General features: G+C 51.8%; 1 protein-coding gene across 1 annotated transcript; it reads right to left on the bottom strand.

Annotated features, from left to right (window-relative positions):
* Positions 1-549: 549 nt before the first annotated feature.
* Npas4 (neuronal PAS domain protein 4) lies at positions 550-14,651 on the bottom strand. Its single transcript, XM_008822264.2, has 9 exons — positions 14,572-14,651; positions 5,876-6,225; positions 4,977-5,128; positions 4,697-4,799; positions 4,307-4,580; positions 4,010-4,119; positions 3,530-3,665; positions 1,976-3,405; positions 550-1,292 (listed from the first exon to the last, which is right to left on the bottom strand). Exons 2-9 carry the CDS (start codon positions 6,207-6,209, stop codon positions 1,264-1,266), a joined length of 2,568 nt encoding a protein of 855 aa, XP_008820486.1. The 5' UTR covers positions 6,210-6,225; positions 14,572-14,651; the 3' UTR covers positions 550-1,263.
* Positions 14,652-17,804: the final 3,153 nt, after the last annotated feature.

Raw genomic sequence — 17,804 nt, 5'->3', positions numbered from 1 at the left:
GAAATGATTCTTTGCCTGGGATCCTCAGCTGCTTCCTCAGTGAAGTGAGGCTTTATTGCAGTGAATAAGATATTTGCCAACTGGAAATACTGAAATGCTATGTGAAGATAACAAGTTACAGCTTCTAATAGAAAGATCTAGGGTTCCACAAGGAAATCAGTTTTCAGCAGGACCAGGCAGGAGAGGACCAGAAGCTTCAAACCCATATCTGGGACTAATACCAGGCCAAGGCCTCTTGTCTATCCCCAGACCCCTGCTCCCTCCCACACTATGAACACTGTCAGACCAGGACAGAGAGGAAATGCCAACATCCTCTAGAAATAGAAACCTTGAAGGCAAGATATGGCATCTACTTTGGACAAACCCTCCATCTTCTAGCAGTGTGGGCCACACACTGCAGGTTCTTGGGTTGAGTGGAGAGATGACAGGTACATAAAGAAATGCCAGGGCCAAGAGCAGGTCCAGCCTTTACCCCAGGTTTCTGTCTAGCCCCCCCCCAATTCCCACTCCCCTCTCCTTCCCTTTCCCAATAACACATAACAGCAGAGGTACCAAAAAGGCAAACTGGACTTTATTATAAAGTTGGCTACAAAGTCACCGCAGCACCACGAGGTGGCCGTTGGGGCGGCCCAGGCGGTCTGGCGGCCGGGTGAATCCCGCACCAGGTACACGCACTCGTGCAAGCACACGTGTGACGGCAGGTCTGCCTTCCTCCATCGGAAAGGAATGTAGTGTCTCTTTGCGTCCCCCACCCTAGGTGTGGGGCGCAAAAGTCACAGGAAGGGCCGCCAGGGCGGCAGAGTCCATCGGAATTGAAATCCCGTTACTGGTTTGTAGAGAATTCTACGTGGGTGTCAAGAGCCCCTCAGGGCACAGGCTAGCCCTGGGTGGGCCGTGCCTTTCCCCCACCAAGGCCCAGGGGTGGCTAGGCCCCTAGTAGTGGAGAACTGGCCCAGGCCATGGGGCAGCGCGGTGGGGAAGTGAGACTCCCCCATTTTCCGCTTGAAATCCATTCAAGGAAGCTCACTACGAGTGAATACAGATTGAAATGGAAGCTGGGATCGCTCGAAGTCCCTTGATTTTTAAAAAGTAGCTCCCCTCCCTTACCCTCCCACCTCCCCCCAGAATCCTTCAGGGCCTGGAGAATCAGATATGTCCTCCTCTGGCCCCCAAAATCCCCCCAACAGTCCCGGGGGGGTGGAGAGCGGCTCCACGTCTTGATGACAATATGCCATACTTGACGACGTTAAGTCACAGACTTATTCAAAACGTTGGTTCCCCTCCACTTCCATCTGAGAGAGAGAGAGAGAGAGAGAGAGAGAGAGAGAGAGAGAGAGAGAATTAGGAAAAAATCCTCAGGCTGAGGCTGTGGTAAAATGTTGGTATACAGAATGGGCTTCAAATATGTCCCTCCAATGACCAAATGGTCCCCGGAGGGTCAGCAGATAGAGGGCAATATGAACAGATGGAGACTGTGCTGTAGCTTTGGAAAGCCCAAGACTGCTAAGGTGGGAGCCGCTGGGCCCTATCCTTTTTCTTTCTCAAATTTATACCAACTGTTGCTCTGTATCCCCTTTAGAGAGCAAATATCCTGAGCCTAAAACTACAATCAATTTCCATCAAGTTTTGTATTACTTCAGGAAATTTCTTTAACCATGGGGGCCTTGGTTGTCTTCATCAATAAAATGATGTGATGACTGATCTAGGTCCCTCATAGACTTCAAGTCTTTACCCAAGATTATCTGTCATTATGTTCCATGTTCCATGCCACTTCCTGTCTGTCAGGTCTACTAAACGTTCATACAAAGGTTTTCATTTTTTCTTATCTTCACTAACTATCCTCAGAGGTCGGTGATGCCACTCACTTAATAAAACTGAAGTACAGAGACAGGAATGGATTCACCTAATCTACCTGTAACTGATCAGAAGGACAAGGACAGGGACAGGAGCTCTTGGACATTTAGGCTGAACTCACCATCATGGAAGCTGTCTTGAACTTGGCTCTGGAGTTGATGCAACTCATCAGTAAACCCTTCGTAGGGGAATGTTGAGACACCTGTCTCAAAGGCGGTTTCATAGGTGGCCAGGTCCTCCAGGAAGCTGTGGTCTTCTGGGGACAGGTTGTTGCAAGGTGACAGGGACCCTCCTGGGCCCTCTACCTCAGGATCCCCTGAGCCCCACCCCCCACTGGGGTCTGGAGTAGTGAGATCCATGAAGATGTCTCCCACAGGCGTCTCTTCCAGGAATAAGTTATCAGGGTCAACCAGGAAGTCCAGCTCTTGCCATTTCCAGGGTTTCAAGTCCAGGCTGAGCACAGGGGGACCAGCCCCTGACAGGGACAGGTTGGGATTCAGGGGCTCCAGCCCTCCAAGTGACTCCAACCCCTCAGTGCCAGCCTCTGCTGAGAAGGGCCTGTCCATGCCCTGAGCCAATTGGCTGATCTGATGGATGAGACGGTCTATCTCATTTTGCTCCTTCTCAGAGTAGTGGAAGAAACTTTGCTTGACTGGAGAGGCCTCAGGTGTGAGCAGGCCTTCGGGCATCAGAGGGACATCCACAGAAAGGGGGCCCCGGAGCTGAGCGAGGGCCAGGAGTGTGCAATCCCCGTTACCAGGGCTGCTAGGACTTGGGGGCAACTTCTCATAGAGAAAACTGCATCCCTCCTGGGCAAAGTAAGTCTTGGAAGGATTGGGGCTCAATTGCTCTAAGAAGGTTTGGCTGGGGCTATTCAGGTGTGTTTGAAATGCTGTGCTGGAAGGAGTCAGCTGCTCACAGGTGGGGCTGCCCAGTGGCTCTGGGAAAGTGGCAGTGCTAGGAAGCAGCTGGTCGGGGAAGGTAGAGGTGCATGGAGTCAATTGGTCTTCATAGCTTCTGGCTGAGGTTTCAGTCAACTGTCCTTGTAGTGGACTGGTTAGTGGGTCTGGGAAGGTTGCACTGCTGGGTGTCAACTGCTCAGAGAAGGTCATGGTGCTTGGAGTCAGCTGTTCTTGGATAGAGCTGGATGGAGTGGGCAAGTGAGTCTGGAAGGGTTCATGGAGGCTGAAGAGGAAGGCACAGCCTCCTGGCTGGTGGGGTGTGTAGGGTGGGGTGCACACCAGGTCCTTGCTCAGGTCTGCTTGGAGAGAAGGCTCAGGCCTAGCAGGGAATGGCAGGTAACTAAAGTCCAGCTCTTTGGAGGGTCGTGGAAGCTCTTCTGATGTTGAGACCACACCTAGTTCAGGAGCGCTGGAGAAGCTGGTGCTTCTGGGACCCCCCAGGGGTGGAGTAAAGAGTGGGCTAGAGCACTGCTCCTGGGAGAAAACATTCTCAGGGAATGAGGGTAGCACATTTGGGGTTCCCAGGACATAAGCTGCCTGGGTGTCTTCAGAGTTCAGCTGCTGGCGGAGGCTCCAGGCTTCCGTGTCACTGGAGAGGAAAGAAGAAACAGCTGGTAAGGGTTTGGTGTCCATTCCCAGAACAGTTTACTGAATTTCATCTCCTACATGCTGACCTCAGCCCCTATCCCACTGGCTCTTATCTTACAGCTCACCTGATTGGGTAGTTATTGGCAGTAACAGGGCCTTCTGGGCCTTCTGAGTATAACAGGCAGTAAATCCAGGCCCAGCCTCCATGTTTGGCTTGTAGTCTCACCACCATTTCTGCCTGAATATCTCCACTTTCAGACACTGGGGAGAAAGAAGAGATGCAGGGTTAGAAAGTCCACCAGACAGCACTCCCTACATGCCCACCTTTCTCACCTCTACACTGAACTAAGGGAACCATGACATCGTCTCTTCTGATGATCCTAACTTATACTGCTAAGCTCCTCGCCTTGACCTTATCACTCAGAGTTCTCTAACTCTGGTCCTATTCTTGCCTTGATTTCTCTTCCTAATGTCACTCTAGAGCATCCAAAACTCTTGGTCTCTGATCTCCTCAACATCAATCTGGACCACAGCCCCTTTCTTGGTCTGTCTCTCATGCCTTCTCCCAGCTCCCTGTCTCATCCGCGGCTTCTCTGGACACTCACACAGGCGGTAGTGTTGAGCAGAAGCGTGGGCCAGGTCCTCAGGGTGGAGCAGTCCATACCATGATTTACAAAGCAGTTCGCTGCGCTCAAAGCCCAGGTAGATTAGGACACTGGGAAGGTGGAAAGGGTGAGGTCAGCTTTCTGTTTTCCTTGCTTGAAACACATGCATCTTACTCCCTCCCAGGTCCTCTGCCAACCTGAGCCCCATCCTCCCTCCCCCTGAATCTAAGGTCCAGAATCTAAGGTCCCCTTATCTCTGGTCTACTTCTTACTGGAGCTTGAACACTCTGGGCTTACCTTTCTGAGACATCCAGTAGAGCTAGGTCTTTAGTATGTCGGCTCTGGAACATGGCCAGGAAGAGTGAAGCAGGACCAAGGCCAGGGCCAGGGCCAGGGCCAGGGCGGGGTCTTGGCTCCAGTGGGGCACAGAAAGCCGTGAACACAGGGTTTCCTGCCCAGTAAGCTCCAGGTGGGTGAGCATGGAATCGACCTCGAATAAGCACCAGTTTGTTGCCTGCACTCTGGCGCCGGAGGGACTTAGAGGTGTTGAAGCGACAACGGAAAAGGCGATCTAGGTGAGCAAAAGGAAAAACTGATTAAGAGGGTGGGTATCTGTGAGAAAAAGATGGATGGTTGGAGCAGGGCAGCGGAAGAAAGACTGGACTGAAGAAGGGATAATGTTCTTACCAGCATCCAGAGCTGAAGGCAAGGTGAGCTGCTGGCGCACAGTGAGGTGGTCAGCAGGGTCAATGATGTCGTAGATGCTGTCACCCTGGGCAACCAGGTCCACCTAGAGGAGTGAAAGGAGAGGATCATTAGTAAGGACATCAAGAGTCAATCTGTGACCCATGTCTTCTTTCAGAGAAGAGCTCTCCCTGTCCAGTAACTCTCAGTTTCTCTGGGTGTGGAAAGCTCATTTTACCCCATATCTGGCCCAATCTGAGCTCTAAGGACCTTCAGTACTCACCATAGAGTGGCCCAGATGCTCGCTCACACTCTCCGACAGGTAGAGCAACTTCCCCTCAGCTGTGAACACAAGCAGAAATCCAGGTAGTGCTGCCACGATGTCTTCAAGCTCTTGAGCTGAGAGAAACCCCGTGGGGCCAGCCAGCGGAGTGCCTGTGGGGAGAGATGTGGTGGGTGATGAGGGACAAAACAGAAGTGAAGAAATAGCCCGAGTCTCAGGGAAGCCATGGGAATTTCTCACAGACCTAACTCTGCAAACACCTGTTGACCCTATACTCGTGGGTCTTGGCCAAGAGAGACCTGTTGCTGGAACTATTTAGCCAGAGAGCCCTCGGACTTCCAAGCCCTGGGGAGCCTCAGCAGCCCTGAGTTGTCAGTACTGTGGACAGAGCTCCCGATCGGACATCGGACACCGCTGGCACAAAGCTGCTTTCAGCACCGCGGACAGCGCTACGACCGCGCTCTCCTTCCAGCACCACGGACAGCGCTCGCGCCGCACGCTCTGCCTTCAGCACGGCGGACAGCGCTCCAGAGAGTGCAGAAAGGTTCAGCATCTCCTACCCACAGGCTGCCACTTTGCAGGCTCCCTTGCAACTTTCCAGGCTTCCTTCTCTCCACTCTGCGGACTCCTGGGGTGCCTCTGAGCTATTGGGAACTCGGGCCATTCTGGTCTGACTCTCTGCCTCCCATAAATCTGGTGTAGGACCATCGTTCAGGCTCAGCCCTCATCCAAGATTAAGTCTGGACCGAGCTCAGGGGGAAAAGTAGAAGGTCCAGAGCCCTCCCAAGTCCCCTCTTTCCCCCACGCTGTACTAGACATAGCGGCAGCCTCAGCTCCCCGATCTCTGGTCTCTGTCAGCTCGGATCCGCTCGGGTCTCCGGTAACCCCAGCTTGCTCACCTCCAGCAAAGAAGACACCCTTGCGAGTGTAGATGCAGGCAAGACTCATGATGTGCAGGTAGGACAGCCGGACCTTGTCCGCTTCAGCCAACGGCAGCAGCTCCTTGAGGTTCCGGATCTCGGCGTTGATCTGGTCGCGGCGCGCCTTGGAAGCGCCCTTGGTGGAGCGGTACATGATTGCCGGCGGTGGAGCTCCAGCTCCGGCTTCCCGGACACCTGCGAGCCTGCCCCGATGCACCGGAGGCTTCCTCTTCCTTGCTTCCCCGGCTCTCGCTCGCTCTCGCTCCACTCCTGGGCTCCGTTCGGCTGCGCTGCCCCCCTCGCTCGCTTCCATCCGCTTTATATAGCTCCTGCCAGGCGTGGGGGGCTCGTTTTAGAGACGGGGGGGGAGCGGGAGGCGGGAGGCTGGGCTAAGCAAGCTGCAGCGGGAGCCACTGGCTGGGGAGGGGGGGCGCTCCTCCTCCCTCCCTGGCTTCCCGACGTCATCTCATGACGTCGAACTGGAGAGGGAGGGAGTGGGGGAAGGGGGAGTAGGGAGACAGCGGAGGGGGCCGGCTGGCGGGAGCTGCGCAGAGCCAGGGATTGCCTGAAAAGTAAAGCGGGTTGCAGGGAACCAGGTTTCCAGTGTGTTTCGTTGAGGGGAGGGACAGGGCATGAGCTAGGGTGGTCTGCAGGCCCTGACAGGAGGGTCTGTAAAGGCAAGGGCGAGCTGGTACTGACATTAATTTTTCTAAGAAGGCAGGGGATAAGGAGGGGCAGGGTCCTCTGCAAATCCCTCTCTGTCAGGCAAGAGGGTCACAGTGGCATAAGAGGAGGTGGACTTGCCTTGTTCTTTGGGGGGTGGATATCACAGCTGGGGCGCTTTCCTGGGGTCTACTCAATCTGAAATAGCCATTTTCAAATAAATAATATTCCTTCCCCCCTCCCAAGCCCGGACCTGAGGTCTAAATCCTGGATAGAAAGGTGGTCCAGTGGGAAAGAGACCAGCTGGATTTGGCCTTGGGAATGGGCGTGAGAACGCCAACATCAACACTGTGGTCCTCAGGGATTCCTTGCTCCTCTATGAGTTAACCTTAACCACTTATGAGGGAAACTGAGGCAGGGAACTAGGGCCTGGTGAGGATCTGGGTGTGCATTTAGGACTCCTCCCACACCCCCCTCGGTTGCCAAACCCCAAAGCGAGCGATTTCCCCCGCCCTGTAGTGAGCCCCAGTTTCTCCCTCGGGCCGGGGGCGGGGGCGGGGCCGGGGGAATCCCAGCTCCATATTAGGACAGGAATCCTCCGGCGGCGGCGGCGGCGGCGGGCGGGGCCTAGCGGCCTCCGCACAGCTCCGAGAGCTCCCCCCTCCGCTTTGGCGGGGAAGAGGGGGAGGATGCAGAAGAGCGAGAGTGTGTGCTGGGCCCTTGGAGACTGCAGCCCCTACCCGGGACCCTTTAATTCCGCCAGGCTCCCCCTCCCTATCTCCCTCCAGTTCTCTCCCCATCTTTTTAGCTATAAGATGCCTCTTCTGTTTCTTCCTTTCACCTACACACACACACACACACACACACACACACACACCTCTTTCATTCTTTTTTAAATTTCATTGAATCTGTCTCAGCTTTGTGCCCCCCTAACCTCCGAGGTTGCACCTTTGATATCTTTGTCAGGCTTTTATCCACACTGTGTGGCCTTTGCATCATCTCCCCCTTCTTTCTCTATTCACTATATGTGATCGCTCTCTGGGGGCAATGGGTGCCCTTTTTTATCCCAAGATCCCATAAAAGGAAAAAGCAATGGTCTAGAGATTTTTTTAAAATCTCATTTGAAGGAATAGGAGCTGTGTGAAAGCACTTGAGGGAAAGAGACCACTTTAAAATTCAGAGAAGTCGAGTGTGGTAGTGTGCACCTTTAATCCCAGCACTCAAGAGGCAGAGGCAGGTGGATCTCTGTGAGTTTGAGGCCAGCCTGGTCTACATAGAGAGTTCCAGGTAAGCCAGAGCTACACAATGAGAACTTGTCTCAAAAAAGGGGAGGGGGTGAGTGGCCTGGTTATAGAAACTCATGGGGGGTGGAGACAAACTTTGACACTAAGAAGAAAAGTTGGGGGTCAAGGAAGCCCCCATTCCTCATAGAGAAGGATGGTAGCAAGAGAGGTAATTGTGGAGATGAGGCAAGTGAAGAGAAGGGGTTCTTAGAAGAGAAGAGTGTGTGCTTAGTGGTTATGGCTTAGTGGTAGAGCACTCTCCTAACATGCTCAAGGCCTTGAGTTCAATCCCTAGTAATTCCAAAAAAGGAGGAAGGAAGGAGGGAGAGGAGGAAGAGGAGCGAGAGGAGGGGGGGAGGAGGAGATGGCAGCACATGGCCGTGGAGACCCTATCATGCTGTCTTGCACCATTTTGGTAAAGACTATAGCCACAGGATTGTGGCCAATGGTACAAGTGCAATGGAAGGAATGGTGAATGCTGTGTGTCTGTCTACCACTGTCTCCAACCCTACGGATGACAAACAGTCCCTTCAGGATGTATGCATCTGTTGCCCCTTTAATCTTTATCTGATACCAATATCTCCACTCGTCCCACCCCCCGCCATTGTCACATTCTCTTCACTTGGACTTTGGATCTCCTTCCCATACTAAAGAAAGGGTTTCTGGACTTGTTTTCCCCTGTCAGAGCTAGACAAGCATTCCACCACTGAGCCGCACCCTTAGCCTGTCTTCCTCACAGACTTATGCTTTAGGCCCTGGCTGGGACACATTCGTGGTGCCCCCTTCAAAATAAAATGTATCTCGGTCCAGCTAACCTCCAGCACGCTGAGCAGGCCCACAGTGAAAGAATGGCGTAGCTGTTGCTGTCCGTGGTGCTGAATATTGCTTTAGTAATCAGATCGACCATGGCTTGTTCGTAAAATCAAAGAAGGCCTGAGGTCCACACAAGCCTCAGGATGAGGTCTTCCTTTGGCTGCCCTCTTTTCTGAGAATAAATATTGGCTATTACAGGGGATCAAGATTCCTGAGCTCTGGGAGTTTTAGGGAGGAGAATTAGACTCAAGGGAAGAATCCTTGGATTTTTCCAGAATGGACAGGATAAGCCACTTTGGAAAGCGAGAAGGGTCTAGAAAGGGACAAGGGAGGGGTAGAGGAGGGCTCCTCCTAGTTCACCCACTCTGATTCAAGTTGAGAAGCTCTGTATGCCCCTAATGCCTCCTCTCCCTAGGCCAGCTCCCACTCCTCTTGCCTCCCACCTCCATGAAACTATTTTTAACCCTGTAGAACCAAAAATAGCTTGGCAGCAGCTTCAAGCCGTGGGAGAGGAGCTATTTATATCACCAGTGACGGTTCCGAAATAGCAAGCAGGAGGAGGGGGGCGGCTGGCACGCTAGAGAGCTCCTGGCCGCTGCTAAAAATACTGTCAGTGTGAGTCATCCTGGCATGGCTGAGTCACCCCACTCCCCCCTCCTCCAAGCGGCAGGCAGCAGCAGCAGCAGAACAAGCTGAGAATTGGAAACCTGAGATGGGGGAGGCATTACAGCCTTTGGTTATGGGAAAGTGGGCAAGGAAGTGAGTTGGGAGAGGGGCTTTGGTGTGTGTGTGTGTGTGTGTGTGTGTGTGTGTGTGTGTGTGTAAGAATTGTGTAAGAGCTTCCAGGACAAACCTACTAGGTGAGCACGCATCATTTCCAGCTATGCCCTTCAGTAAAGGATGCTTGAGCAATTGAAAGGAGGCAGAGTCTGTGTGTACATATGTGTGTGTGCACATTTGTGTGCATACACATGCAAGTGAATGTGTGTGTTCTTGACTGAAGCCATGTTTAGATGTTCTTGTGCCTTGTCTAAGCCTGTCTGTCTGAATATGTTCACCCATCTGGATCCATGTATCTGTCTGTGCGTTTTAGTAGCTGGGGTCTGTATTCCTGTATATCTACATATCTACTGACACCTACATCTATGCCTGTTTTTTATGCCCTGCCTTCCTATATTGTATGCAGTTGTGTGTTGACACTTGCATATATTTATGTTTATAACTCTCTGGGTGTCTCTGTGTATGTGTCCATATCTGAGCCTACTCTGGGTCTTTTCTCACAGCATCAGATGGTGTATATGGATCACATGCTTCCCGAGACTTCATATACCTTCTCTTGCCTGCTCGGGTATCACTTGTCAGACTTTTGCACTATCCATCTGTTTTTTACATCTCTCCACTCTGCATCTTCCTTTCTTTCTAACCATTAAACACTGACCATTTGCAAAGGCTTCTCTTTTGCATGCAATCTCTAGTAAAAATCATGGAAGAAAACATTCCTATAGGGGCATTTCCTTTTCTCTCTCGAACCATCTCGAACCTTCCATGCCCTGCAGGAGTAAGTGGTTTTCCATCACTCCATATTTGGGGAACTGAGAACAGGATTTTCTTTAGTTCTAAAAAAAATTGCTGGTGTGGGCACAGGCATGTGTAGCACGCACATACACATACAGAGACACACACACAACTGAGAGAATGAGAGAGAAAAAAATACCAAGGTCCCTTCTTAACTGAGCAGAGCTCGCATCTGTTACCATGGAAACCCACCCACTCCTTCCCCGAAAAATCACCAAGAAGAGGTGATGGCATCGAGGAGGGATTGGCTGATTCCTTTCTTTATTTTTTCCGAAAAAGGCCTTTTTATAGCAAGAGCAGGCCATGAGATCCCTTGCCCCTGTCTTGCATATAGCTTTATTGAGCCTCTAAAGGGACATCACCCCCTCAGCCCCTATTAGAGAATAAGTGTATCTTTTCCTGAGACTTCCAAGAGGAAGACATCCTGGGAAGGAGTTGGAGCACCGGTGGGTGGAGTGTCTGACTCTTCAAAACAACATGGAGATTCCTGGCTGCTTTTCTAAAAAACTGAGCAAGAGTTTGTATATATGTAGTGTATATGAGCATGAGAAGGGAGAAGGGAAGAAGAGAGAGAACATGAATGAATGAATGAATGAATGACTTGATGGGGCTTCGGAGATGAAAAGGTGACAAGAGAAGCAGCACTCAATGATCACCTGACCAGACAAGTGACCAAGATGACACACTGAACTTCATGGTGAACTTTATGGTGGTACTGTAAGTCACCACTGGACCACAGGTGTGGCTGCTTAACTGGGGTTCCAGGGAAGCTAGGCCCATAGCTATTTGTTCTGGGAGAACACAGACGTTCACTGTTCCTGACTCTAGTTCCAGCCTGAGTCTTAAAGGCCTCCTTCAAAACCTGGTCACCAGCCACTGCAGCCATGTTACTCCCTCAAGTGAATGCCAGCCTCCTGCCAAATGGCTAGATGGTAGGAAGGAAGACATTCCTTGTCTCCTCCCGTGCTTGGCATGCTCCAGAAATGGGGTAACTCAGGATTGTAGAATGGAAACACAGACCAAGAATCTGACTCTATTGAGAGATGCTTCCTCCTGGCAATATACCATCACTGTCAACAAGCCAGGAGCTGGCCTTGTGTGTGGCAGGCTTAGCATCACTCAAAGTGATGGAGCAGGGGGATGGAGAGACTTGCTCTGATCTCAGAGATTCTTGTTTATTTTTGTGGGGGACACACACAAGCCATAGCTCACATATGGAGGTCAGAGGATAACTTGCAGGAGTCAGTTCTTTCCTTGTACCATGTGGGTCCCAGGGATTGAACTCAGGTCATCAGGATCGGTGCCAAGTACCTTTACCCTCTGAGCCATCTCACCAGCCCCTCTTAGACATCTTCCCATGACTAACCTGATTTTTTTTTGGCTTTTTTAAGACAGGGAGACAACGAAAACAACAACAAACAAACAAAACACAAAAACTAGATTTTCTTATATTTTTCTTTTGAGTTGGTAGACTTGGAATCATGCAAAGGGTTTCTAGTAGATTGTCTTGCAGTCCCTAATCCTGTGTCTATGGCACACCATCTATTCAGAGGAAAGACAGCCTTTAGGCAGTGCCAGCTTGTGCCGGGCTGATTTCAGCTCCATCTCTGCAGGCTGTTTTCTTTGCTTTCTCCTGCGGCCTTTTCATTGTGTGCTCACTCTCCCAATCCTTCTTGTTTGGAAGCATTCAGAACATTTTATCTATTTATGGTTATGAAATCAACAAATCTCATGTGAAGAGGGTACACAGCCGGTACCCACGCACAGAGACGGTCAGAGCCAGGGAAGTGGGCTGAGCAGAGGTGAGAGTCGAGGAGTGATGGTAGGAGTGTTAGGGGGAGACCGGAGCCCAGAAAGGAGGAATGAAGGTGGGCAACGTCTGAGGGCAGGGCTGAGCGAGGGGGTCTACTCCAAGGAGGGAGGAAAACCAATCCATGGAACATGTTTTTGAATGCAGAGCAGAGACCCTATTCTGAGCACTATGAAGACAGATGTGGAGGGCATGGCCTTTGCCCTCCAGATCTGGGGGCCTAGAGGAGGAGACAGATGTACATCCATTTCTGGGATCCTCCTCACCCTGCTGGTCCTCTAGTGGGGACCAGCATACCCCCTCTAACCTCATTCAGTCCCATGTGTTTCCTTTTTATTATATGTTTTGGGGTTTTTTGTTTGTTTGTTTGGTTGGTTGGGTTTTTTTGTTGTTTTTTTGAGACAATGCCTGCCTTGTAACCTAGGCAGGCATTGAACTTATGTTGCAGAGGATGACCTTGAAATTCTGGTTTTTCTGCCTCTACACCCCAAATGCTAGAATCTTAGGTATGCACCCCCAGAGCCAGTTTTGTCACTGAACTTGCCAATCTTCACTTCTTCCTCGTCTGTCCCCCCTCCCCCCATCAGGATCTAAGGCTGGCTTTCATATTGCCAGCATCCACCACAGGGCTGGATGTGGAAAAGGGGCTCACAGGTAGAGGTCATGCTCACCACACACACACACACACACACACACACACACACACACACACGAGGGTTGGATTGAGGCTAGCCTCTGTTGTGATGTAATAGGTTGAGACACAGGCCCAGCCTTAAACTCATGAAGACTCCAGACTGGTGAGTATGTGACAAAGCCAACAAGCCATCTGATGGGCATGCAGGCTTGGACACTTCAACAGAAGGAAAGGCCAAGCTCAGGGAGTTGGCAATGGCTGCCTTGGGGAGGTGTGTTTGAGCTGAGCTTCTGGGAGTCAAGTGGCCAACTGACCAGCTAGGCTGTGCTGGATGGGACTAAAGGCATGTACCACCACACATGGCTGGAAACTATCATTTAAAAAAGGCCATGCAAATATAGCTTGGTTGGGTTCAGCACTCACTGTACATGGAGAAATAGGGTCCCACTGACAAAGGTGTCAGTGGGATCTTGGGGAAGCTTCAGGATGTATATCAAATGGCTTGAGCTTAGATGATACCCCTTCCTGGGTATCACTGTGCCTGCCCACTACTCCCCAAGTCCAGAATGGAGCATCCAGCCCATTCCCAATGCATTCTTGAGGAGTCAACATTTGAAATCCTTGGCCATCTTTCTAGAAGCCATCCCCACCATGCTTTTATCCAGCTTAAAACCCTCATGGCTCCTAGTTCTCATTTCCCAAAGCTCCTCCTGGCCGATTTCTCCTTACTTCCTCCTCTACCCAGGTACCCAAGCCACCATAGACCCCAGCTTTAAGCTCCTCTGTGCACCTAGAGACAGTTTACAGATGCAGCATGCGTCTGTGCCTTAGACATCTAGCATGGGGATCAGCTCATCAGACCCTACAGGGCAATCCTGATATGTGGGTTGATCACTACCACTGGCCTAGGCACGCAGAGACAGCATTGGCAAGGAATGGTCCACAGGATGCCAGGAAAGGCTGAAGGGGGTTAAGGCACGGGAGATCAGAAGATGATCAATAGGTCTGGGCCAGAGACAGAAAGGAAACTCTAGGAGCAACCAAGAGGACACTCCAAGAGCAGAGAGATGAGGATCTCCATTCCTGAGAATTCTGGAAGCACAGAGAGTTGGCTGAACCACAGCAAGAAACAGAGAGCAGTTTCTGGCCTATTGACAGAGCAACTCCTGGAACTGGGAAGGGATGAGCACTGCGTGGGTGAGGCGGGGACACCAGGAAGTTGCAGAGGAAAGGACCATCTGGTGAAAGGGAAAGCTCCTGAATTGCCCGGCCCAGGCTGAGAAGCCCTCTGCCAATGATTCAAAGATCTGGGATGAAGAGGAAGTGAGCTCAACCTAGATACCAGTGGATTGTGCTTGAGGCAAAGGAAGAGTCCTGGGCAGGAGGATTAGATACGGATTCTGGTCCTAACTCTGCCACTGGCCCACTAGGGTGGGGGAGTTATGAAAGCCCTTTCTCCTCTCTGGGACCCTCTTTTTCTTATTTGAAAAATAAAGAGTGTTGGAACACTTGGCCTTAAAGGACCACCCCTTCCCATATCTGGCCCTCTGAACATCCCTAGGTGCAGATCCTACCTGACCCAGTGCTTCTCAGGTTTTAAATTTTGAATGTTGCAATGCCCAAACTCAGTTTCAGGTGAGAATGAGACCACATGCCCAGTGCTAGGGTCTCAGGGGGCCTGACATCTCCTAGAGAACCAAGCTTCTTGGCTTTGTGTGAGCAGGGTCACCTTGGGTCCCTGAAGACCAGCCCTGTATGGACTTGGGAAAGCAAGTACTGGCTAGAACCATACCTCATGGCAAAACAAGCACTATACCGACTATCTTCTTCCCCAATGGAGTCCAACCCAACTGGAGCCATTCTTAAAAGTCCTTGCCAACCTCATCGGGAGACTCACCATTGGAGGGTTCTGATGGGGTCCAAAGTGCACAAAACAGACCCCTGGTCATCCTTAGAGTTGTCTGCACAGCATGTGGCTGAGGTACCTACTGTTTCCAGCATTCCTTAACTTCAGTCTTGGAGGAAGAAAATTCTTTCAGCAGGGTCCCTCGGACAGCCATAGATGGACCCCACAGTCTAACCCAAACACCCACTGTCAGAGAATCCCAGAGGCCCAAGTGAAACAGGGGATCCTTTGAGGTCATCTGTTTTTGGTGACTGAGGGTTATTGCAGAATGAAGTAACCCAAGGGACACGGTCACACTTAGAGGAGGTGGATCCTGAAACACGTCTTTTGCTCACACACTGCAGTGACTTGTGCGTCTTTCAAAGGCTGGCCTCTGGGATCAAGATGTTGAGAAAGAGCCTAGGTCAGGAGGCAGGGTTCGGGGTCTTAGTCTCAGCAACCAATATACTGACTAGCCTTGTGACCTTGGCAAATGATGTTCCTTTGAGGGTTGCCTCAGTTTCCCCCTCTGTGCATTGAAGGCTTGGCCCTGGCAATGGATGCCCTTTGGAAGCATCCTTCAAGGCTCCAGGGTGGAGCCACAAATGCTGATCTAGATCAGATCCATTCTGGGTCCCCAACCCTGGTCCAGAGTGAAGGCCTGCAGATGTCTGGAAACTGTACAGCTCCTTGGGAATGACCAAACATGTCATGCTGTCCTCAGAGGATCCCAAACACCTCTGACAGGTGTCATCAGGACAGGTCAGGGGTTCCAAAGGGCTGGGTCCACATGGCTCTGGGGAGTGACCAGTGTCCAGCAGGCCACATCTCCATTCAGAAGCCCAGCAGCACTTGGGAGAGGTTTAACTCCAGAAAGTTCCAGAGAGTCGGTGGGCTGCAGGAAGCCTCCAATGGAAGCAGATGCTTGCAAGAAGAGGCAACCTGGTTGGCTGGTCACAGAGTCCAAGGGATCCAGAAGTTTGTTCAGAGAGGTTGTTGATTGAGAAAGCCCAGCTAGGATCTGGACAGGGCTGGGGAAAAGACAGCTGGGCAGAGTTGCCCACCCTGGCTGGGTACAGGCAAGGGCTAAGGAAGGCACAATATGTCAGCAGTCCTCAGCGTTAAGGATCAGGGGACTGACGTGGGGCCAGGAATCCAGGCCCCCAGGACTCAGGCCCATGCTCTTCCACCAACTGGCCATGTGACCCTAGCCAATCACTACTTTTCTTTGTGCCTCAGTTTCCCTTTCAGTTTAATGAGAGGGCTGAGTTTTCCAGGAATCCTAATCTGCTCCAGACTGAGCCCAGGGAATAAAAGGCTAAAAAGGTAGGGGACTGAAGGGAGGCCCGAGGGCAGCAAGGTCCTCACCTGGCGTTGTCCCTCTGTGGCCTTGTCCGTAGGATCTCCAAGCACGGATAGGCCTGGCATCTTGTTTCCTTCCAAGGTTTCTATAAGACTCACCCCTGTTGGGGGTTGGGTAGGGGGAGGCGAGGGGCAAGGGCAAGACCTCCTCTCTCCAAAGCTGAAATGTCCCCCACAGTGATGGAGGGTATTAGGATGGGGATGAGGGTGGGGCGATGGCTCCGGGGGAGCTGCCAGGGTCCAAGTCCAGCCCAGGACTCCGCGGCTCAGGGGCGGGGGCAGCTCCCGAGCTCTGGTGAAGCCGCCACTCCGCCAGTTGCCTTAAAAAGGCGCCAGCGCGCGCACATCAGCAGAAGGGCTGCGGCTCTCTTCCAAAATAGGCGAGAACTAGGGAGGCCGCGGGAGATGAGCCGCGAGGAGCGCAGACGTCACGCAGGGCCTCCCTCCTCCCCGCCTTTCCCCCTCCCTTCCCCGCCTGCATCACGTTGTCATGGCAACCGAGTGCCGCGAGAGCTGATGAATGAGGCGCAGCAAGCAAAGGCGCTTGCAGGGATGCGCGCTCCGTCCCCGTACCAGGTACCCCGGCTGCAGGTCAAGGGTTGCAGACACAGCTAGAATGACCCATTCGTTCCCCTCCCATCCTACTTCGCCCCGGAAGCCCGGGAGCTACTAGGTCCAGGTATCCTTGATCCTATGGTTCAGGTCTCCTCTGCTCCCATGGTTCCCTTTTACCCGCAATGTCCTCACTCGCTCAGCTCCCTGGTCCCCAAAGTCTGCGGAAAACTAGACAGTGATTTAGCGCCACCGCGTGGCGGATAGTGGCGTTGCGGCAAGTGTGCTGGCGGCTGGAGTCCCTCCGTCAATGTCGGCCTCTGGCGTTCAACAGAGGGAAAACAAAAGAACTGGGAAATGTCTTAAACTATCTCCTCAATGAGTAACTGTTAATGTTACCAGTTTACAGAAGAGAAAAACAGGCAGAGAGGCGTAATATTCTACAGCGTCAAGGGGAAGAGTGTCTCCGGAATTCATCACAGCATAGAGAACTGGCGACGCTCTCGCCCTTCACTTGTCTCTTAATCAGTCTCATGGTCTCTTAAGAAAAGCAGGACCTGGCTCCTTAGAATTGTTTTCGTGTTACAAATAAGATTGAGACTCGCTGGAGACGATGGAGCCAGGGCTTCTAGACAGATGATCTCAGGATTTGGGGTACAGGCAGCTGGATGAAGTCCGGCACTTCTCTGAGGCCTTAGCCCTTAGGGGAGAGAGCAAGGAGTTGTCCTAGGGCCCCTTCATGGATAAACACAGCACCCAGGGCAGGAGAGGGGTAGGGATCCGCACCTCCAGGGTTTGGAGTGTTTGTAGGAACTAAGTGTGCTGTTCTCTTCATGACTACCTCTAATTTTATAAGTACCAGGTGCTGCTTTCTTACCTGCCTGGTTATCAGAATCCCCTATCAATCCACTATTGAAATGCCCTCTGAATAGACCCTGGGTAACTGTTCTGGGGCCCATTGTGTCCTTGCTTTTCCTGCGGTGTCAGATCCCCTGGAACTGAAGTTACAGGCAATTGTGAGCTGTCGGACATGGGTGCCAGGCATCAAACTCAGGTCTTCTGCCAGAGTAGAGCTCACTCTTCACTGCTGAGCCATCTCTCCAGCCTGTAGCTTTTTTCCACTGGCCTGTTTGTCAGGCACCATGGTATACACTATATTATCCAGCTTTGCTATAAACTTGGCCTTGTGATTTTGGTTTATATTATCTAGTTGCTGCTATCTTTGGAAACTTCACCCTCGAGTTGTAATAGTCCACGTGTAATTTTGCATTCATGTCTGGGCTGCAGTGGCTCCTAGGGGTTAGCTGCATGCCCAGGGTTTTAGAAAGATT

Source organism: Nannospalax galili, unplaced genomic scaffold, assembly GCF_000622305.1.
Source record: "Nannospalax galili isolate Female #2095 unplaced genomic scaffold, S.galili_v1.0 scaffold1328, whole genome shotgun sequence".
Taxonomy (NCBI): domain Eukaryota; kingdom Metazoa; phylum Chordata; class Mammalia; order Rodentia; family Spalacidae; genus Nannospalax; species Nannospalax galili.
The sequence above is the reverse complement of the archived record's forward strand: the minus strand, read 5'-3'. Positions and strand labels throughout refer to the sequence as shown.